Source organism: Phyllostomus hastatus, unplaced genomic scaffold (genome assembly GCF_019186645.2).
Source record: "Phyllostomus hastatus isolate PE091 unplaced genomic scaffold, TTU_PhHast_1.1 phas_scaffold_78, whole genome shotgun sequence".
Classification (NCBI taxonomy): domain Eukaryota; kingdom Metazoa; phylum Chordata; class Mammalia; order Chiroptera; family Phyllostomidae; genus Phyllostomus; species Phyllostomus hastatus.
Window position 1 is genome coordinate 19,971,213 of NW_025334041.1, and position 18,349 is coordinate 19,989,561.

Here is an 18,349-nt window from a genome sequence, read left to right on the forward strand (position 1 = left end):
TGGGTCTCTGTTTGCTGCCCCATTATCCACTTGTCCTATGGCAGTGGCTTGTTGGCCAATTTTCCTTAGTTGCCTGCCATCCCCCTTGCTGTCCTAATAGCTTCCGCTATCAATATCTTCAGAGAACCGTAGGCATCTTTCCACAGGTGAGGCTGAGTCCAGGACTTCAAGGCTCAACAGTGGTGATTCTTTTTTTTTTAAATTATTTTATTGTTGTTTAATTACATTGGTCAGCACTTACCCCCACACTCCAGCCATCCCCACCTCCCTCCCCCTTGCTTCCAACCCCCTTAGTTTTGTCACTGTGTCCTTTATAGTTGTTTCTGAAAACTGTTTCCCCCTTCCTGCCATTTTCTCCTTCCACCTCCCCTCTAGTTATTGTCCAATTGTTCTTAATTTCAATGTTTCTGGTTATATTTTGCTCACTTGTTGTTTTGTTGATTAGGTTCCTGTTAAAGGTGAGATCACGTGATATTTGTCTTTCACACCTGGCTTATTTTACTTAGCATAGTGCTCTCCAGTTCCATCCACACTATTGCAGAGGATAGGAGCTCCTTCTTTCTTTCTGCTGCATAGACTTCCATTGTGTAAATGTGCCATAGTTTTTTGATCTGTTCATATACTGATGGGCACTTAGCTTGCTTCCAGCACTTGGCTGTTGTACATTGTGATGCTGTGAACATTGGGGTGCATAGGTTCTTTTGGATTGTTGTTTCAGGGTCCTTAGGATATACTCCCAGCAATGGAATTGGGAGGTCAAAAGGCAGTTCTATTTTTAGTAACACTACTTTAAAATTTCCCATGTGAGACAGAAAGTAGATCCTGCAGATTGGCTTTTGATTGAAGGAACTCCACAAAATAGAAGATAACTGACCTTCCGTTGAATGGAATAGAGCTTCAAACATCTTTTGCAAAGGATTATAGTTGGATTTGATATAGTTGTTTCTTATTTACCTCATAACACTAACATTTTAGGTCAGAGATCAGTATAGTGGATAATGAGACCTTATGGAAGTCATGGTGTTGAATGTTTTCAAGAAAACTGAAGTCTGATTTCTTGATTTTTTTTTCGCACTTGCTTGTGGGACTAACATACTGTTTAAGTTTGTCTCTCCTCCATGCTATTTGAAAATTCCTTGTAAAATACAGACACCATCCTGAGCACTCATAAGTCTCTACTGATGATTAATTGATGGAGGCATATGTCTAGATGTGCTTTCTCTTTCATATGTCAGTGTATCTGCCATGCAGCAAAGAGGAAGCTGTGTAAGTTAGAAATTGTACATATCACTATTTTGTGAAGTTAAATGAAAAGATCCCAAACTGTATCTATTTTTTTTAACCTTTGGATGAAGCCAGCGTAGTTTATGAGTACCAAGAGGAACTATTGAAAGATGAGTATAGTACACATTAAATTTTGGTCTCATTCATAAACTTTTATGAAGGACTTCAGTTAAAATACCATTGGAATTAAACACTTATGAAAACACATTGTGGAGTGCTAAAAAGGGTTGCATTAGAGAAATGGGATGGACAGGAGAGATGGTGGTAAGTGAGGATATTACCCAAATACACAGGATGTACTCTAGTATCACTTGGCACACAAAGAACCAGGAAAACCTAACCTCACAGGGGAAAGAACAATCAATACATACCCGTGCTGGGAAGACATAGGTGTTGGGATTATCTGAGAAATACTTTAAAGCACTGATTTAAAAAATGCTACAAGAAATATGGGGGAATCCTTGTAGAAAAATTAGATATTTTTCAATTGTACTTTACATTCAATATTATTTAATACTAGTTTCAGGTGTATAGGATAGTGGTTATACAATCACGGGAATGCTTTTGAAATGAAAGACAGGAAATCTCAGCAAAGGCATAGAGAACATAAAGAAGAGCCAAATGGAAATTCAGAACTGGAAAAAATTACAATAACCAAAATAAAAAACAGAATATGGATGACAGAGAAAGTGCCAGTAAAGTTAATTATATCATCAGAATTTTTTTAGTCTGAACTAGAGAATGAAAAGAGATTGGGGGAAAAATAAATAGTCCTGAGTATAGGTGGGAATGCAATATTTAATCTCAATTCTGGAAAGAGAGGAGATAGTACAGTATAGGAAAAAGTATTCCCTGACTGGTGTGGCTCAGTGGATTGAGTGTTGGCCTGCAAACCAAAGGGTTGCTTGTTTGATTCCCAGTCAGGGCACATGCCTTGGTTGCAGGCCATATCCCCAGTAGGGGGCACGCAAGAGGCAACCACACATTGTTTCTCTCTCTTCTTCCTTTCCCCTCTGTCTAAAAATAAATAAATAAAATCTTTTAAAAAAAGAAAAATATTTTAAGAAATTCTAGATTAAAAATCAAGCCCCAAATTTGGTTAAAGACATAAATCTACAGACTCAAGAAGCGCAGGTAGCTCCAACACGGTACCCCAAAGAAATCCACACCAGTCACTTCATAAACTGCTGAAAAATGAAGGCAAAATAAAAATCTTGAAGGCAGTGAAAAATGATGTATTCTTTTGTAGGAGAACAATAATTTGAATGACTGTAGATTTCTCATCAGAAACCATGAAGACAGAAGAAAGTAGAAAACACATTTATGTGAATTTTATTACAGTATTTTGTTATAGTTGTTCTTTTTTTTACTGTTGTTGCTGTTAATCTCTTACTGTGCCCAATTTATAAGTGAAACTTTATCATAGGTGTGGATTTACAGGAAGCAACATTACATGCAGGGTTTGGTATATCTGGTTTAAGGCATCTGCTGGAGGTCCTGGAACATATAGCCAGCAGATAAGGGGGTAACTACTGCATTGCCATTGTCCATGATACCTTGACCATGTACAAGTTCGCACTCACAGGGACAAGGTATTAACTGGGCTTATTAACTAGTGCTCACAGCTTTTTTTTTTAAAGATTTTATTTATTTATTTTTAGAGAGGGAAGGGAGGGAGGGAGAGAGAGAGAGAAACATCAATGTGCGGCCTGCAACCCAGGCATGCACCCTGACTGGGAATCGAACCTGTGACACTTTGGTTGGCAGCCCGCGCTTAATCCACTGAGCTATGCCAGCCAGGGCTTTGCTCACGGCTTTTAATACTAGCCTGTAGACTTCAAGTCATGTTCCAGTTTGAATTTTCTCTCTGCTAAGTCACATTGAACTATGAGATACTCAGAAGCTATAAACAAATGAAGAGTTAATTCTGTTTAAATCAGAGAGTACATGTTAAAAATAATTTTGGGGGGAATGTATTATAATGGTTTAGTTATCAAAATATTTCATCATGTGACACAAGTTTCCTTTTAGGAAGGTTTTTAAAAGCTAGAAGGTAGTATGAAAACTAAATCTCAGAGATTAATAGTAGTCATCAAGTTGACGGGTAAGGTATGATTTCATGTTAATTCCAATATTTTTCTCATTTATGCTTAGGTGTTTTTAGGAGTGAGAACAAAGGCTAGATTCTTGCTTCGAGTTTTTATGATTCTGGGAAGTAACATGATTTTATAGTTTTCCCAGTGCTTCTGTTTTATTTTAACCTCTAAACATTTCTAAGACATGCCATATTAATAGAACAGCAGATTAATCCTAAAGCCTCCTATTTTTGTTTTGATTTCATCATTAACCTCAAGGAAGTTGTTAAAGACTTTGCTTTGAGAAACAATGAAGATTAATCGTATTATGTTTGGAAAGAGTTTTGTGCTTCATGTAAAAACATTTTTAAATGTTATATATATTTTTTCTCTCTCTCTGAGTTGGGCAATACTAGAATAACTATGGAATTAAAGAGGTTCAGTTTATTTGAACCCTGTTCCAATAACTACATTCTTTTTCATTTTGGCCTTCCAGATGTATGGCTCAACTATAGTCATTGTGGCTGTTGTCTTTTTTTTTTTTTTTGATGAAGACCTTAAGTATATTAACATTCCCACTTAAGATTGTCAGTGTATGTTTGTGGGATTATTAACAGAAGTCACATAGGATGCTTCAACCTAGATGTAATAGACAAACAGAGATACAAATGAATGGTCCTAAGTAGAAGGTATCCATTTTAGTTTTAAAGGAATTCAGGGATGAAAACATAGGATTGTATATTACTCAAGATAGGTATTCCAATGTTACACGTAACAATTGTGTATTTGGGGAAACTTGGAAATTTGAAAAGAAGACTTAATGGGACCAAATTGGTAAAGATTATTCACCCAACTTTGAAGTATTAAGACCACAAGAGGCAGTTTGAAGTTAGAAATGGGTTGTGTTTTGAATAGACAAAAGGAACCTTATTTTATATTCTTATTGAATGTATGCAACCATAATGACAAAAGCATTACTCTGATTTACTGAGATCTACTAGCACTGGTCACTCTACATAACTGTATACATACTGGCTAATTTATTCCTCATTAAAATCTTGTAATGTAGGGTCTTTACTAAGTCCATGTAGTGGGAAAAAATTTTAAATCCCATAATTTGGAGTTTCTTTTTTAATATTCCCATATAATAAATTAATCATATTTTTTGTGTGTGTATGTATAAGAGGCATTTGAAAGCTATCTGAATTTTTACTAGGACATGATAAAGTACAAATTTCTCTAAACATTTAGTAATTTTACAGTGCATAAGTTTAGATTAACTCTGTTTTCAAGCCATTGCTTGTGTGATTGTTACCTTCTGATCTAAAACTTTTGGGACAGCATAGTGTCTAAGACAGTGTGTTACCTCCATGATCTGCTGTCACTGCGCGTCCGGCTTCATAGCTCACTACCACACCCTCCCCTGGCTCTCGAGGACTCATCTCGTCTCTGGTCACACGAAGCATATGCCCACATTGTCCTGTCTCAGCGCATTAAAAGTATTTTTTAACCTTTCCCTCTTAATTGCTTTCAAAACCCCTGCCTGTGTTTGTAAGCAAAACCTATTAACCTTTCAAGAGTGAGCTCCTAGATCATTTTTATTATGAAGATTTATCTGATATTGTCAATTAGTTTATATCTCTAGCAAAACGATGCTGCACAGCACTTACTATCTAGACCATTCATTTATGTTCAAAATTATGTCATAATTTTATTAGAATCATGTAACTTAGAATGACAGATATTTAAAAATTGGTAGGAAGCTTGCAGGTGTGTAAACAGAGTCCTAAAGAGAAAAAATACAGAGGGAGGTAAAAGTAGGTTTACAGTTGTGAGTATGGGAAACACAGTTTATTCTTGTGTTATTACTTTCTAATTATTGCATTATTTATTTGTATTATGTAAACCTACTTTTGCTCACCCCTGTATAATGTTCTCAATAGGTGGGAGGTAGTTAGTAATACGAGTACTATTAACTGGTGATGTTATTATTTTAAATGGTCTGTCCTCCCCAGCCTTGCTTGGAAGAGTCATTAACTTTTGCCAGATCAATGTTTTTTTAAGGCACGCTATATAAAGTTGCCCATGTAAGAAGTGGACTTTCATTTGGGATTCCTATTTAAAATGACACTTTCCCCTTTATCCATGACATAATACCATTCAATATCTCCTTAACCATTGCTTAGTATTTCAGATCTATGTACTGTAGAGGAGCACTGCATAGCTTTGGGGAGAGTGCATCCAGGGTTCCCAAAGTGGCTATCACTGTGTCATATAGCTTACGTATTTAAACCATGTCCAGTAAGCCTTTCAAATTTGAAGAAAATCCATTTAGCATTTTCACTTGTTGTGGGAATAGTTAAGTGGATAGGAACGTAATTGTGTTCAATTGAATCTAGAAGGAAGCCAAGGAAAGCGCTATACTCACTCAGGACACCAGGTGGCACAGTGAGCTGCACACAGAGGCAGAGCCTAGAGAGAGGCACTGCCGGGGAGCTGGTTGTGTCAGATTCTGTGACTCCTTATAAACAGGGAAAGATTGAGTTGGCGAGCCAAAGGGCTCTCATCTTCAGTTACTCCCTGTCGAATGTATCTTATTATCTTTTGTTTCCATTGTTTATACATGTAGTTAGCTACCCACAAAGTGTAAAATAGATGGATTCATTGACTTGGGGGTTAAGAGGGTCAAGGACATCTGAGCGTGTAGTCCAAGTTGGTCCACTTGGCCCAAAGCTGAAACCTTCCTATTCTTGTTCAGTAACTATGAACAGTAGGTAAGCATAAGTTTCAGTGTACTAGGGCTTTGTTCCATACTGTGTTTGGAACTTACTTCTTTTTTAAATTTTTTTTTATCTCAGAAAGAATTTCACAACAGATTTGCATAGTTATGGATACCAAAGAAGATGAAGAACATGTAGGTCATCATCTTGAAGAAATGCTGAAAAATGAATTAAATGTAAGTACTCAAATATCGAGTTTGATAATATTGAAGAAGTGAACATATGTTCTTTTCTCTTCCCCTTGTTTGGTGAACTGATCAACTTCCTAGTCAAAGTCAGTCACATCTAATAGCAGTCTAAGGAAATGGAAGAAGTGGTAATGTGTGACGAGGCCGACAGTAATTATTTGCAACTTTTACCAGTAAGGACTTCCATTGTAGATTTTCATGACAACAGTGTGTTTGAAATGTTTTGCTTACCAAATGGACTTTATTAAGTTTTAATTTCCCTATTTTCATTGAAATGTATCACCACCAATCAGAGCTTATGATAAACATGTGATGACTTTTTAACAATATATGTGATAAAGTTGTAGTTAAAAGCAGAAAGAAAAAGTTCATTTTATTTAGCTACTTTTATTACAAGGACACCATTGGAAAGAGGACAGCCTTTCTTATAAGACTGTCTGTGCCCAGATGTCAGCTTCATGGCCCAATTTCCTTATCTCAAATTGAAAATGCCAATAACATCTGCATGGTAAACTGGTTGGAATTGCTGAATAAAATAAATATATTTAAATGGCTCAGAAATGTCTCTGGCTTGCAGTGAGTTTTCAGTGAATGTGAACTGTGATAATTCAACTTTTGAGGATGAGCTGAGGTATTGTCATACCTCAGTATGACAATGACTAGTTCCCAAACTTCAGCTCTGAACTAGATACATGGAAGACTGTTAGAAATGTAGATTCCTGGAATATGTAAATTTAATGAACCATAGTCTGGGATTAGTTCTGGAATCCAGGTTTTTAAGAAGTTCCCTCAGGTGGGGAAATTTGATGGCGGGCAGTCCAAATTCTACCCAAATTCTACCTGTAGCATTTAGAGCAACAACCCAGGGCCAAAAAGAAGATAATGGCCATCTTAGCTGTCTCTTAGGCATAAAGGTTGTATTGCAATCTCCTGTGTTGCTTTTACCCAGTGACTCTCTGGGCATTTCCCCCCAGTGTTGGGATTTTAGCACCTGTTCTCCACTTTCTGTGTCAAGTCTGCCTGTTAAGAACCTGTAAGTAAGTTCCGTGCCCCAAGTTCACTGCTGTGCCTTGCAGAATACTTAGCTGTCGGTAACTTGCCACTGCCTGGCCCACTGGAGCACCCTTTTGTTTCAGAAATGGTCCTTTACTCTTGAATAATCTCATTCTTCCTTTATCTAATCAATACCAAAACTGGTAAGATGGGGCCCTGAAAGTATATTATTGGCACTCTGGCTATCAACCAACCCAAAATTTAGAGAGCTGGGTTTTTCTATAACTTGAGCACATAGCTGGTGGATTTGTGTGACAAATTCCTTGATTGGTTTTTCTAGTATTAGATCCTGCAAGGAGCCCTTTGGTTACGATTATTATAATGCCCACATTTGTTTTCTGCTTCTCCTGTATGTGTTGAATGATAAAATGACGTGGGACGTAGGGATGCACACTGGCCTTCTCTGATCCATTCGTCACCCTGGCCTCTCAGGTCCTTGTCCTTCTCATTCCAGGGACCTTCATTTTCAGTGCACTTCATCTGTTCCCCATTGGGTCCAGCCTGGGTTTTGTTGTCATCTCCATTGTATTGAAAAATAAATACCAAGTCTATTTGCAACTTCTGACCATCATATTTGATCATTTCATATCTTTTACTAAATTATTCCTATGGCACATATTTCAAATTTCTAGGAAGCCCCAGACTCCTCATCTTTTTTCTTTCTTTCAGCTACCTTTCGTTTTATCCTGTTCCTTAACTAGCTTAGATTCCGTGATCCATCGGAATCTTCAATGGATGGATCATGGGTTTTATTTCATTTTTTAAAACTCACCCAGTTTTTAAAACTCACCCAGTGACACTTTTCATTGCTTTTAGAGAGAGAGGAAGGAAGAAAGAGCAACATTAATGTGAGAGAGAAGCTTCAATCAGTTGCCTCCTGCAGGCACCTGGACCAGGGATTGGTTGTGCCCGGACAGGGGATTGAACCTGCAATCTTTTGATTATAGGATAATGCTCCAACCAAGCCACACCGACCAGGGTGGATCATGTATCTTTTATTGATATCTTCAATTCTCTTATCTTTAGAATGCACCCACTTGGTAACTTCCCATGCATATATTAGTCAGAACTTTTCAGTTGTCTAAACTTTCACTTAATCTTGATACTGTTGGGGAAAATTATACAACAATGCAGATTGTTGTTCTTTAGTGCGCACTGACTGTTTTAAAACGACCATGATTCCATAGTCAGCTGCCCAATCTCCTCTGTGAATATTTTAAACCTCTTCGAATGCTAACCCAGAGATTGTTACCCTCAGCACTCTTGGCATCAGGGTTAGATGGTTCTCTGTTGTGAGGCCCTGTCCTGTGCTTAGTACACTGTTTCAGAGCACCCCTGCTCTGCCCACTGAATACCAGTATCACCCCCACCCCCTAGCTGTAGCAACTAAAAATGTTTCCAGATGTTGCTAAGTGTTGCCTGGATAAGGGCAAAATAACCCTGCAGTTAGGAACCACTGGTATAGCTCTTCCATCTTGACCGTCATTCCTAGATATGGCCTTGCCCTCTACCTCAGAGAGAAGTATACCCTTCCTGGTGGGGATGTCCCTGTCTTCCCAGTGCCAGATCTCTAAAGAATCTTGTATCTGTTGCCATCCTCCTAGGAAGACTGCTTTTTCTCCTGAGATCTGGCTCCCCTCCCTCCTCTACCTCACTCTTATCAACATTGCAACATATTCCAGTTCCTCCGGTTAATTAAAGCAAAGCAAGCAAACAAATCATTTTCTCCTAACCCAAGGTTACCCTGCAGTCAAACTTCTTTAGAATAAGTTTCCTTCTCCTTCTCCCATCCATTGCAGTCTGATTTCTGTCTTAACCTTTCTTAGGAACCACTCTCAGGGAGGTCCTTAGTGGCCTCCCTATGCACAATCCATGAGACATTTATCCATCTTTACCCCGATTTATTGCAGGACTTGACTCTCTTGTCTAATACTTCTAGAAAAAAAAATCTCATTCTGTGGCTTTTGTAACATCTTATTTTTCTGATTCTTCTTTTGTGTTTTTGGCTTTCTTTTCTCAGTTTCTTTTACAGGATTCTGTTCCTAATTTTTAGGTTTCTTTACATAGTTGAGTGGGGATTTTTTTCCCCTAGAAAACCATGTTGATGGCTTCACATAGCCTCTATTTGCTGGAGAAAAAAATAATTACATTTATTATGGTTTTCTTTCTCCTTCCCTCTTGATGACTATGTTGATATTAATATTGTTATAAAATACTATTGTCTTGCCCTGGCTAGTGTGGCTCAGTGGATTGAGCAGTGGCCTGGGAAACAAAGGGTCACCAGTTCAATTCCCAGTCAGGGCATATGCTTGGGTTGCGGGTCAGGTCCCCAGTAGGGGGACGCTCCAGAGGCAACCGCACATTGATGTTTCTCTCCCTCCCTTCCCCACTCTAAAAGTAAATAAATAAAATCTTTAAAAAATACTTTTGTCTTTTATTTATTAACCTTAATAAATTGACTATTGTCTAATGCTTCTCTATTCTGGGGTACATTGATATTAGTTTCTTCCTTTTTCTACCTTCCCTCTTTCACTATCTAATTTGAATTGACACTTTTAAGCTCAATAAATGTTAAGACAATACTCTCCCATTCATATGTAATTATATACTAAAGTCTCTCTCAAAACCATGATTTATTCTTTGCTCCATAAGAAAATTTGTAGTTACTGTCCACTGTGAAGCCTTATGTTGGTATCTTGTGAATCCTTTTGGTTCTCTGAAACGAATCTTCCGATAGAGTTCCCTAGAAGCTTTCCTGGGTACGGTATTCCCGAGATCTTGCATGTGAACACAATTTTTCTGTGGCTGAAGATCTACATTTTTATTTTGGTTTGATAAAAAAAAATCCTTGCTTCAAAAAATTCTCCATGAGCATCTTTAATATACTTCTCCATTGTCTTTATTTTAAAGCATTTTTATAAAGTGTGATAAAAATCTGATTTTCTTTGTCTGATAAATGACTTGGTCTCTTTGTCTCAATGCCCAAGGAATATTTTTTTTTATTTAAAGTCCAATATTTTTACTAGAATTTACCCATTCTTGGCTATTTTAGGTTGATATTCTTATTTACACAGTATGCTTTTTAAATTGTATAATTTCACATATTTTATGTCATTAAGCATTTTATGGCATGACTATTTCTAATATTTTCTTTTCCATTGCTTTAGCTTTCATTTTCAAAGACTTCTATTACATAAAGGTTATATGCTCTTTGTCCATCTTTATAGCTATTATTTTATCTTGGATTTTTTAAATGTCTTTTTGATTTTAAACTTTTCAAACCCTCAATCTTATATTTTTCTTTAGGCATTATCCATTGTTTTTATTCAGTTTTATATCCTTCCTAATTTACCCTTTATTTCTGAAACATTATTTATTCAATTCTCCTGTTTTAATCAATTTCTGATTTATTTTGCTTCTTACTTTTATAGTTCTATAGTTTTCTTAGATTCTTTTATCTTATTATTAAATGTTGGATTGCCATTTTCATTTATTATGTGAACGCATCTTTCTTTTTTTTAAAGATTTTATTTATTTATTTTTAGAGAGGGAAGGGAGGGAGAAAGAGAGAGAGAAACATCAATGTGCAGTTGATGGGGGCCATGGCCTACAACCCAGGCATGTGCCCTGCCTGGGAATCGAACCTATGATGCTTTGGTTTGCAGCCCGTGCTCAATCCACTGAGCTACACCAGCCAGGGTGAACGCATCTTTCTGGTGTGCCTGTAGGGACATTATTTTGCCTTTTTCTCTTTTATTTTTAGTATTATTTATTTTTTTTATCCTCACCCAAGGATATAATCATTGATTTTTAGAGAGAGAGAGTAGCATCCATGTGAAAGAGAAACATCGACTGTTTTTTTCCCATATGGGCCCCGACCAGGGACCAGACTCGCAACCCAGATGTGTGCCCTGACCAGGGATCAAAGCTGCGACCAGGGGTGTGCCAGATTGGAGATCGAAATGGCAACCTTCTGACGTAGGGGACCATGTTCCAACAAACTTAGCCACCTGGCCAAGGCTATTTTATTTTTTACATATTAAATATATTTGAGATTTTTTAAGATCCTCCCCCGGTTCTTCTTTTTTAAGTAAGAGAGTTTTATCAGTTTTTAGGAGGAAGGGGTAGGTCATAATAATTTTTCTGTCTTATTAGCATAATGCTTCTTATTCAGTTGTTTTGAGGAAAAGGTGGGAGAGAGGGCCATGCTCGTTCTCTGCTCCTACCTCCACTGCCCTTCTCCTTGACCTGCAACATCTCTTTCTTCATTCTCGGTGCACCTCTCTCTGTCAGTCTGTTCTTGGTAGGCTGCTGCTTCGATATAACGGTGCCTCGCTTTGTCAGATTTGAATGCATGTTGGGCCCACACCTCTAGTTATCCCAGTCCAGTGGGAACCTGTACAATGTGGTTCCTCTGTTTTCAACTCTGAATTGAAGCTTCCAAACACCTTTCCTTGATTCTTCTATTTCCAGAATAGCCCACTAAGCTATTCAGAAAGTAGCTGATGATGATTTGTGTTTTTTTTTTTCCTTTTTTGGCTTCTCTCCTCCCCGTCCTTTCTCATGTAGTTTCTTAAACTGTGTGGGCCTTTTTAATTCCTGGCAGTTTATTCCTACCAAATGTTGGTTTGGTAGGAGATGTTATCTATAGATTTTTGAAGTCCTTCTTGCACTGTTTTTATGGAGAATCTGCAAAGATTTTAAAACTAAAAACTGTATTTCCAAAATCTTTCCCTTTATTCTGTATGTATGCTGTGTTTAGCATTTCTAATTTTTAAGCACTTAAATTTCTCTGTTTGTTAATTTCAAGCATCTAATTTATCTATGATCACAGATAACAACTTTTGAGTTTTTAAAAATTAGGCTTGAGTTGAACTCAGGGATTTTTTTTGTATAATAAACAAAGCTAAGAAGTACACAAATGTTTAAAAGAAAGAAATACTACTGTTTCTCAAGTACCTCTTAACTGTAATGCCAACCTTTGAGGATGTAGATTAGATTTTCTAAACTAGGAGATAATGTAGAACTTTTAAAAATGAATTTTGTGTGTCCTCTTAGCTTAATCAGCGAATCTTGGTTGGCTTTGGAAGGAAATATCCATTTCTTCTAAATCTGTCCTGTCTTCTAGATTTCCCTAAAAATTTTTAAACTGTATGGACTTATCAGAATGTTTTCTCTCACTCAAGAGCTCTAACAATTATGGAATACCTTCTATGTGCCAGAGACAGTGCTACGTACCTAATCCTGCAGAATAACTTATAATTTCCCCCCTCATTTTACAAAAAGAAAAGGGGAATTCTTGTGGTTTAATGATTTCCCTAAGATCACATAACTAATGAATGTAGGTGCTAGTTGACTTGTTATAATTTATACTACTTAATATTCTACTATGCAAAGGTGAAATAAAAGAAATAAAACAGATTTTTTTTTCCTTGATCTTATACCTAAGGCCAGAAAGAGGTCCCCTTAGGATAGAAAAGATCTAGTTCTATATAACCTTTCTCTCCCCTTTTGAGGACAACGTTGTCTTCTAGCATTTTCAGCCCATAACTTACAAACATCTCATGCTGCGCATTTGAACATTTTTAACTCCCAGAGCTTTTGTCTCACTTTGAAAAGAAATATAAAAAGGATGAAGTCACCTCTATTGAAATCCAGGCACCTGAAGGGGAGATCAGGGTGGGTGTGGAGCTGCTCAGCACACAATGGGAGGATTGTTTCACTGGCATGAAAAGAAAAACTGTTTCCCATTGAAACTAAAGGAAGAGGTTGGGCATGCTTTGCTTGATTTTGAGATATACCTTAGAGGTGAACTGACTGTCTGAACCCTAATGTAATGACACACAACAAATAAATGGAAGAGGTTGTTTAAAAAGTAAAATAAGGAACTAACGGGGTATGGTACAGCCCTCCACTCTTCATACACATGCACATTTCTTAAATTTCATACTCATACTTGAGTTTCAAGGTGTTATTATCAGGCTTGTTATATTCGTTCTTTGAATTCTTAGGGAGTTTGAAGTATTTTGCAGAACCTTCCTACTTTGCAGAGAGAGGTCTCCAGAGATATATCACCAAGAGACTGCTCTCACTTTTCCCGAACACTTGACAAATTTTGAAGAATAATTTATACTATATACTGTGCTGAAAGTAGTAAGGGATTCTTAAGAAGGAAGATGGGGTCAGTTTTTTTTTACTAGCTTCTTAATTCACTAATTGATTTCCCAAATAATAAATGCTTATCAATGTGTAGTCATTGGATACTGGGAGTTGAACTAAGCAAGTATGGTTCTCTGTCCTCAGGGAACATGCTATTTGTTAAGTTGGGGATAAAACAGTAAAACACAAAAATATGTTTAATTACATATGGTGGTAACTATTCTGAGGAAAAAGTAAACTGCGCTGAAGCCACAAAGACCTGGAAATGATTTAAATTGGGAGTGGAGTGTATTGAGATAGAATCTGTTGGTAGGTGCATCATTTAGTTAAGTCTAAAGGGCTAATCAGGAATTAGCTACTGAAAGAGAAATGCAGATGGGAGAGTGTGTGAAAGGCACATAAAGACCTTCATTTGTGGTGGCTTAAAGAAGACTTCCATGACTGGAACAACCGGATCAGAATGGTGAGGGAGGGCGGGAGGCTAGGGGGAAGATGGGCACAGGCCATGATGCAGCCTTACAGCCTGTATTGCACTTACTAAGGCTACTGCCACCATTGTCAATGCCACCACTATGCTCATGTTTGGTGCTAAGAGCAACACAAAGTGGTAGAAAACTTTAGCTGAAAATGGTACGATCCAATTTACTTCTGTGAAAAGATTATGTTGGCTGCTACTCCTTAAAAGTAAAATTGTATAGAAAACATGTAGTATTTAAATGCTTTCAGATATCATATTACCCCTAGAAACACATTACTTCAACCCCATTTTCGTTCCTATAACAAAATAAATGAATGCTGACTTATATTTTGGACAAACAGGGACTATAGGCTCTTTTCATGTATTTTGCTTATCCACTCCTTCCTGTTTCCTGGAGCACATAATTTAATTATTGTTTTGTGTAACCACAAATGACAAGCAGGATATGCCTGAAAATCATTTGTTTTCCTGGGTGTAAGGCATGCCTTGGTTTTGTTGAGGTTGTCTGTGGTACCTAGTTTATTTTTCCTAATGCCCTCAAGATTGTGTCCAGGGTACGGATCTCTGCCTTTTCTTATAGACCTAACTGAATTCGGCGTATGACATATTTATCAAACAAAACATCAAAAATAGCAAATGAAAAAAGGCAGAAATAAAAGAAACAGAACAAATTAAGCCATTGCAGCATTGTAAGACTCATTCAATACAGGGTTATTGTGTGCTTATTTTTACACATATTATAAATAATAGTTTAGAGATACAAAGCTTTTTATTTTTTGAAGCAGAACACTGCAAAGCAGTGTAATAACAGAAAAATAACACTGTAAACACTCCCATTGGGCCTTTGACTTTGAACAACTCCAACAGCGTTAACTCAGCCGAAGTATGCGGTTTGGTGTGTGCACAAGACTACAGAAACTAGCTGAAGGCCGTCCAGTTAACTCCCTTAGGTTTATTTGGGATGTCAGCCAGGCTTCCTGATCAGTTTTCCAGAGGTGAAAAGAAGGTTCAAAATTCTTGGACCACCTAGTTGCTCGGGATGGTATCAATTATGTTCATGCTGTATTTAATAAAATTACGAGTTTATAATTCTAATAATGTCATGATTTTACAATGTGATTATTAATGAGGGAGTAAGGAAAATTCTCCTTAAATGACACTTCCTCTATTTTTTCTTTATATATCTAACATATCTGCACCTTTTATATCTGTCTATATCTTTGAGAAATGACCTATTGAAATATTATTCTTCCTAAAGGAACCAGATGGTCAATTTGGGAAAATGATATTATACATCTTTGTCCACTTAGGAATGAGGTCAGCTGTTATGCTGAGTTAAAAATAAACAAATAAACCAAAAGAATAGCTGACATCTAGCTTTGGACACATATTTGTAAAAATCAGGTCTTCTAAATCAGGAAATTGATTTTATACACATGGTAAGTGTAGAAGGAAAATCCTTATTAAAAACCTGAAAAAATTGCTTTTCAGAATGTAGGTTATAGTTTTTAACCTTCAACAGTTGATTTTGATGAGCATGCATATACTAATTTTCTTATGCTATTTTAATTGAGGTATATAAAGTTAAAGCTTATTCACTATGATTTTATTTTATTGATTTTTTACAAATATAGCAAAGTAGTTTTAAAATATTACTTTATACTTATTCATTAATATGTTTCCTCTAAAAATTGAGTTTGACAATGTATTTCATTTCCACTATTTACACACAGTCTAATTCTGTAACACCAAAAACTAGATTATCCTACTGTGCTGGTGGCTTTAGCTAAACAGTGCGCTCCAGCATTGTGCTTGATTGAATGTTGTCTCTACTTCTCAGTTTTATATTTTATTTAAGTCTTTAATATTCCTATTTTCATGAGGTTGTCCCCATTTTTCTGGTTTTTGGACTTGTTCAACTACTCACCCACAATGGTGAGTTTCTGCCCATCCTGCTTTCTGCTGTTACTTTTATTGTTATGATGCATTACTTCTCGTTCACTCCCTGTTTTATCACTGGTCCCTAGCACAGTGCTGATCCCTCACACATACATATGATGGGAGCCAGTGAATAGTTGTGGGTAATGGTGATTGGATGACGAATAAGAAAGCTTCTGGAGTACCTCTCCCCCTGGACATTAGCCAAATATGTTTCTGGAGATAAAGAGGTAGCCGCTGGGCATCCATCAATCATGTGAACGGTTGAGAAGCTTAGAATACAAAGCGCACCCATGAAGTTCTAATTGATTTCCCAACCAGAAGAAAGCTGTTTCACAAAAGGAGGGAAGAGAGGGGGAAATAGCAGATGTTGCAGAGATTCGCTGAACTGCAGTTAGCAACAGTGATAAGTAGGTGGCCTGTGGCCTTCTGTCAGGGAAGGAGAGACAGAGAGATGCTGGGGGAGAAAGGAGCTGTGCAGGGGGTGTTTCAGAGGGGTGAGGAGCTAGGCCCACAGACAACACTTCAAGATTTATTCTTTAGAATCTGTAATAAGATTCTCTATTAAGATACGAATCTGCCCTGCTATGTTATTAAGAAATGTACTACTTAAAAAAAAATATCCTGAGGTATACACATGTTTACATACTTCTAAAATAAGTTACATGATTATGTTTGTTATTTTTGCTCAAAATATTATTTATTCTTACCATTTAAAATATTCTTATCTATAGGGTAAATGATATATATTTAATAAGTTACTAATATGTAATAGAAAGTTGTATGATACAGAAATTTTATTTTAAATATAAATACGGCAATTATATTTCTCACTAGGGAGGAACATATATTAATGAAAAACAGTTTGCTTACTATGTAGGGTTTGGGGAATTGTAATGGTAATATTTGGATTGTGTATGTATTGGGGTGGTGTTAAATATCCCTTAAAAGTTAATCTAGTGTGTAGTTTCTTTGTGATTACATGTGGAAGAACTCTTCACTAAGCTGCTCATATGTGTTTATAACTCATTTTAGTTTTCTTGTTTATTTCCTAATTTAAAATTAGAGACAGTGTAGAAACTAGATAGCCTATCTGTTTTTAATATATACCTCATCTAGCCATTTTGAGCACTTGTCACATTTGTGGTATAATGTCATTTAAAAATTACATTAAAACACTTGCCTGATAAAATACAGTGTTAGTACTTCCCATGTAAAAAGAATTACTGTCCTAAAGCCTTAAAGTTGCTAGAATATTACTGCTTTTTGTGTCAGTTGTTGGTTCGTGAATAAGTGCCGGACACCAAAAACTAGAATTCTCCATGTCACCCTGAATTTTGCACTGGCTATGCTGTTGACACTTGATACAGTTAATTCTTTGCACTGGAGGCTGCCCTGGGCATGTATTATAGAATACTTAATAGCATCCCTGTCGTCTCTGCCCGGTACGCCCCAGTAGTACTTCCCAGCCCACTGTGAAGCTAAAAATGTTTCCCGACATTGTTCACTGACCCCTAAGGACAGAGCTGCCCACAGCTATGAACTGCCGCTCCCCCTGTTCCATTTCACGCACACTCAGTTTTACGGTGGCTGGGGGTTAAAGTTACGTAAGCCATGTTTACAATTTAAAATGAATACATAGCTAACTGTGATAAACTATATTCTTTCGTAGACTTTAAATCATCTATAAAACTGATTGGAAACAATATTAATTACTAATTTCAAATTGACATTTTGATTAGAATATAATTTACTGGTAAATACTCTATTAAAAAAACAGGCTTTCATTATACTAATGTATATACATCTGGGGAGTGTCTGTATTATTTAGAAAAAATTAAAATTTTATAAACATAAACTAGATTATGTTATAAATTTGGCAAGAGTTTGGGGGGGAAACAGTTAAAGCAATGAATTTTTCAATTTAGTCACTTAGGTTTGCCATAGTGATAGATTTAATAAATCTATCTATAGGTGGTCTATTTTAGAGGCTACATAAAAGGCAATAGCTATGGCAGAGTCCAGGTGAAACTTGCCTTCCGATTGCTGCATGGAAGCACACTCCTCAGTACATGTATCTACTGAAAATGAAGGAGGAGCTTTGCGGTAAGGTGAGTTCAAATGACCTAACCTCTTGCTGCTTCCAAGTGTGGTCCATGGACCAGTTATCACAACATCAGCTGGTTGCTTGTTATAAATTCACTCCACATTCATTCTTAGACTCCACACCACATCTAATGGTCTCAACATTTGTATTTAATAAGATATCTAGAGATTCTTATGCATATTGAAATTGGAGAAACACAGGTAGAATCTTAATTTTTTCTCCTCAGTATGATGTAAGTTCCATGACCACAGAAACTTTGTCTGGTTCATTGCCATAGTTTCAATACA

General features: G+C 36.7%; 1 protein-coding gene across 1 annotated transcript in view; it reads left to right on the forward strand.

Moving 5' to 3' along the window:
• Positions 1–18,349, forward strand: part of CRPPA (CDP-L-ribitol pyrophosphorylase A) — a 200,413-nt gene that overhangs the window by 70,054 nt on the left and 112,010 nt on the right. Inside the window, exon 6 of the mRNA XM_045828807.1 lies at positions 6,218–6,315. Within this exon, the coding sequence (XP_045684763.1) occupies positions 6,218–6,315 (98 nt within the window). The remainder of the gene's footprint in view (positions 1–6,217; positions 6,316–18,349) is intronic.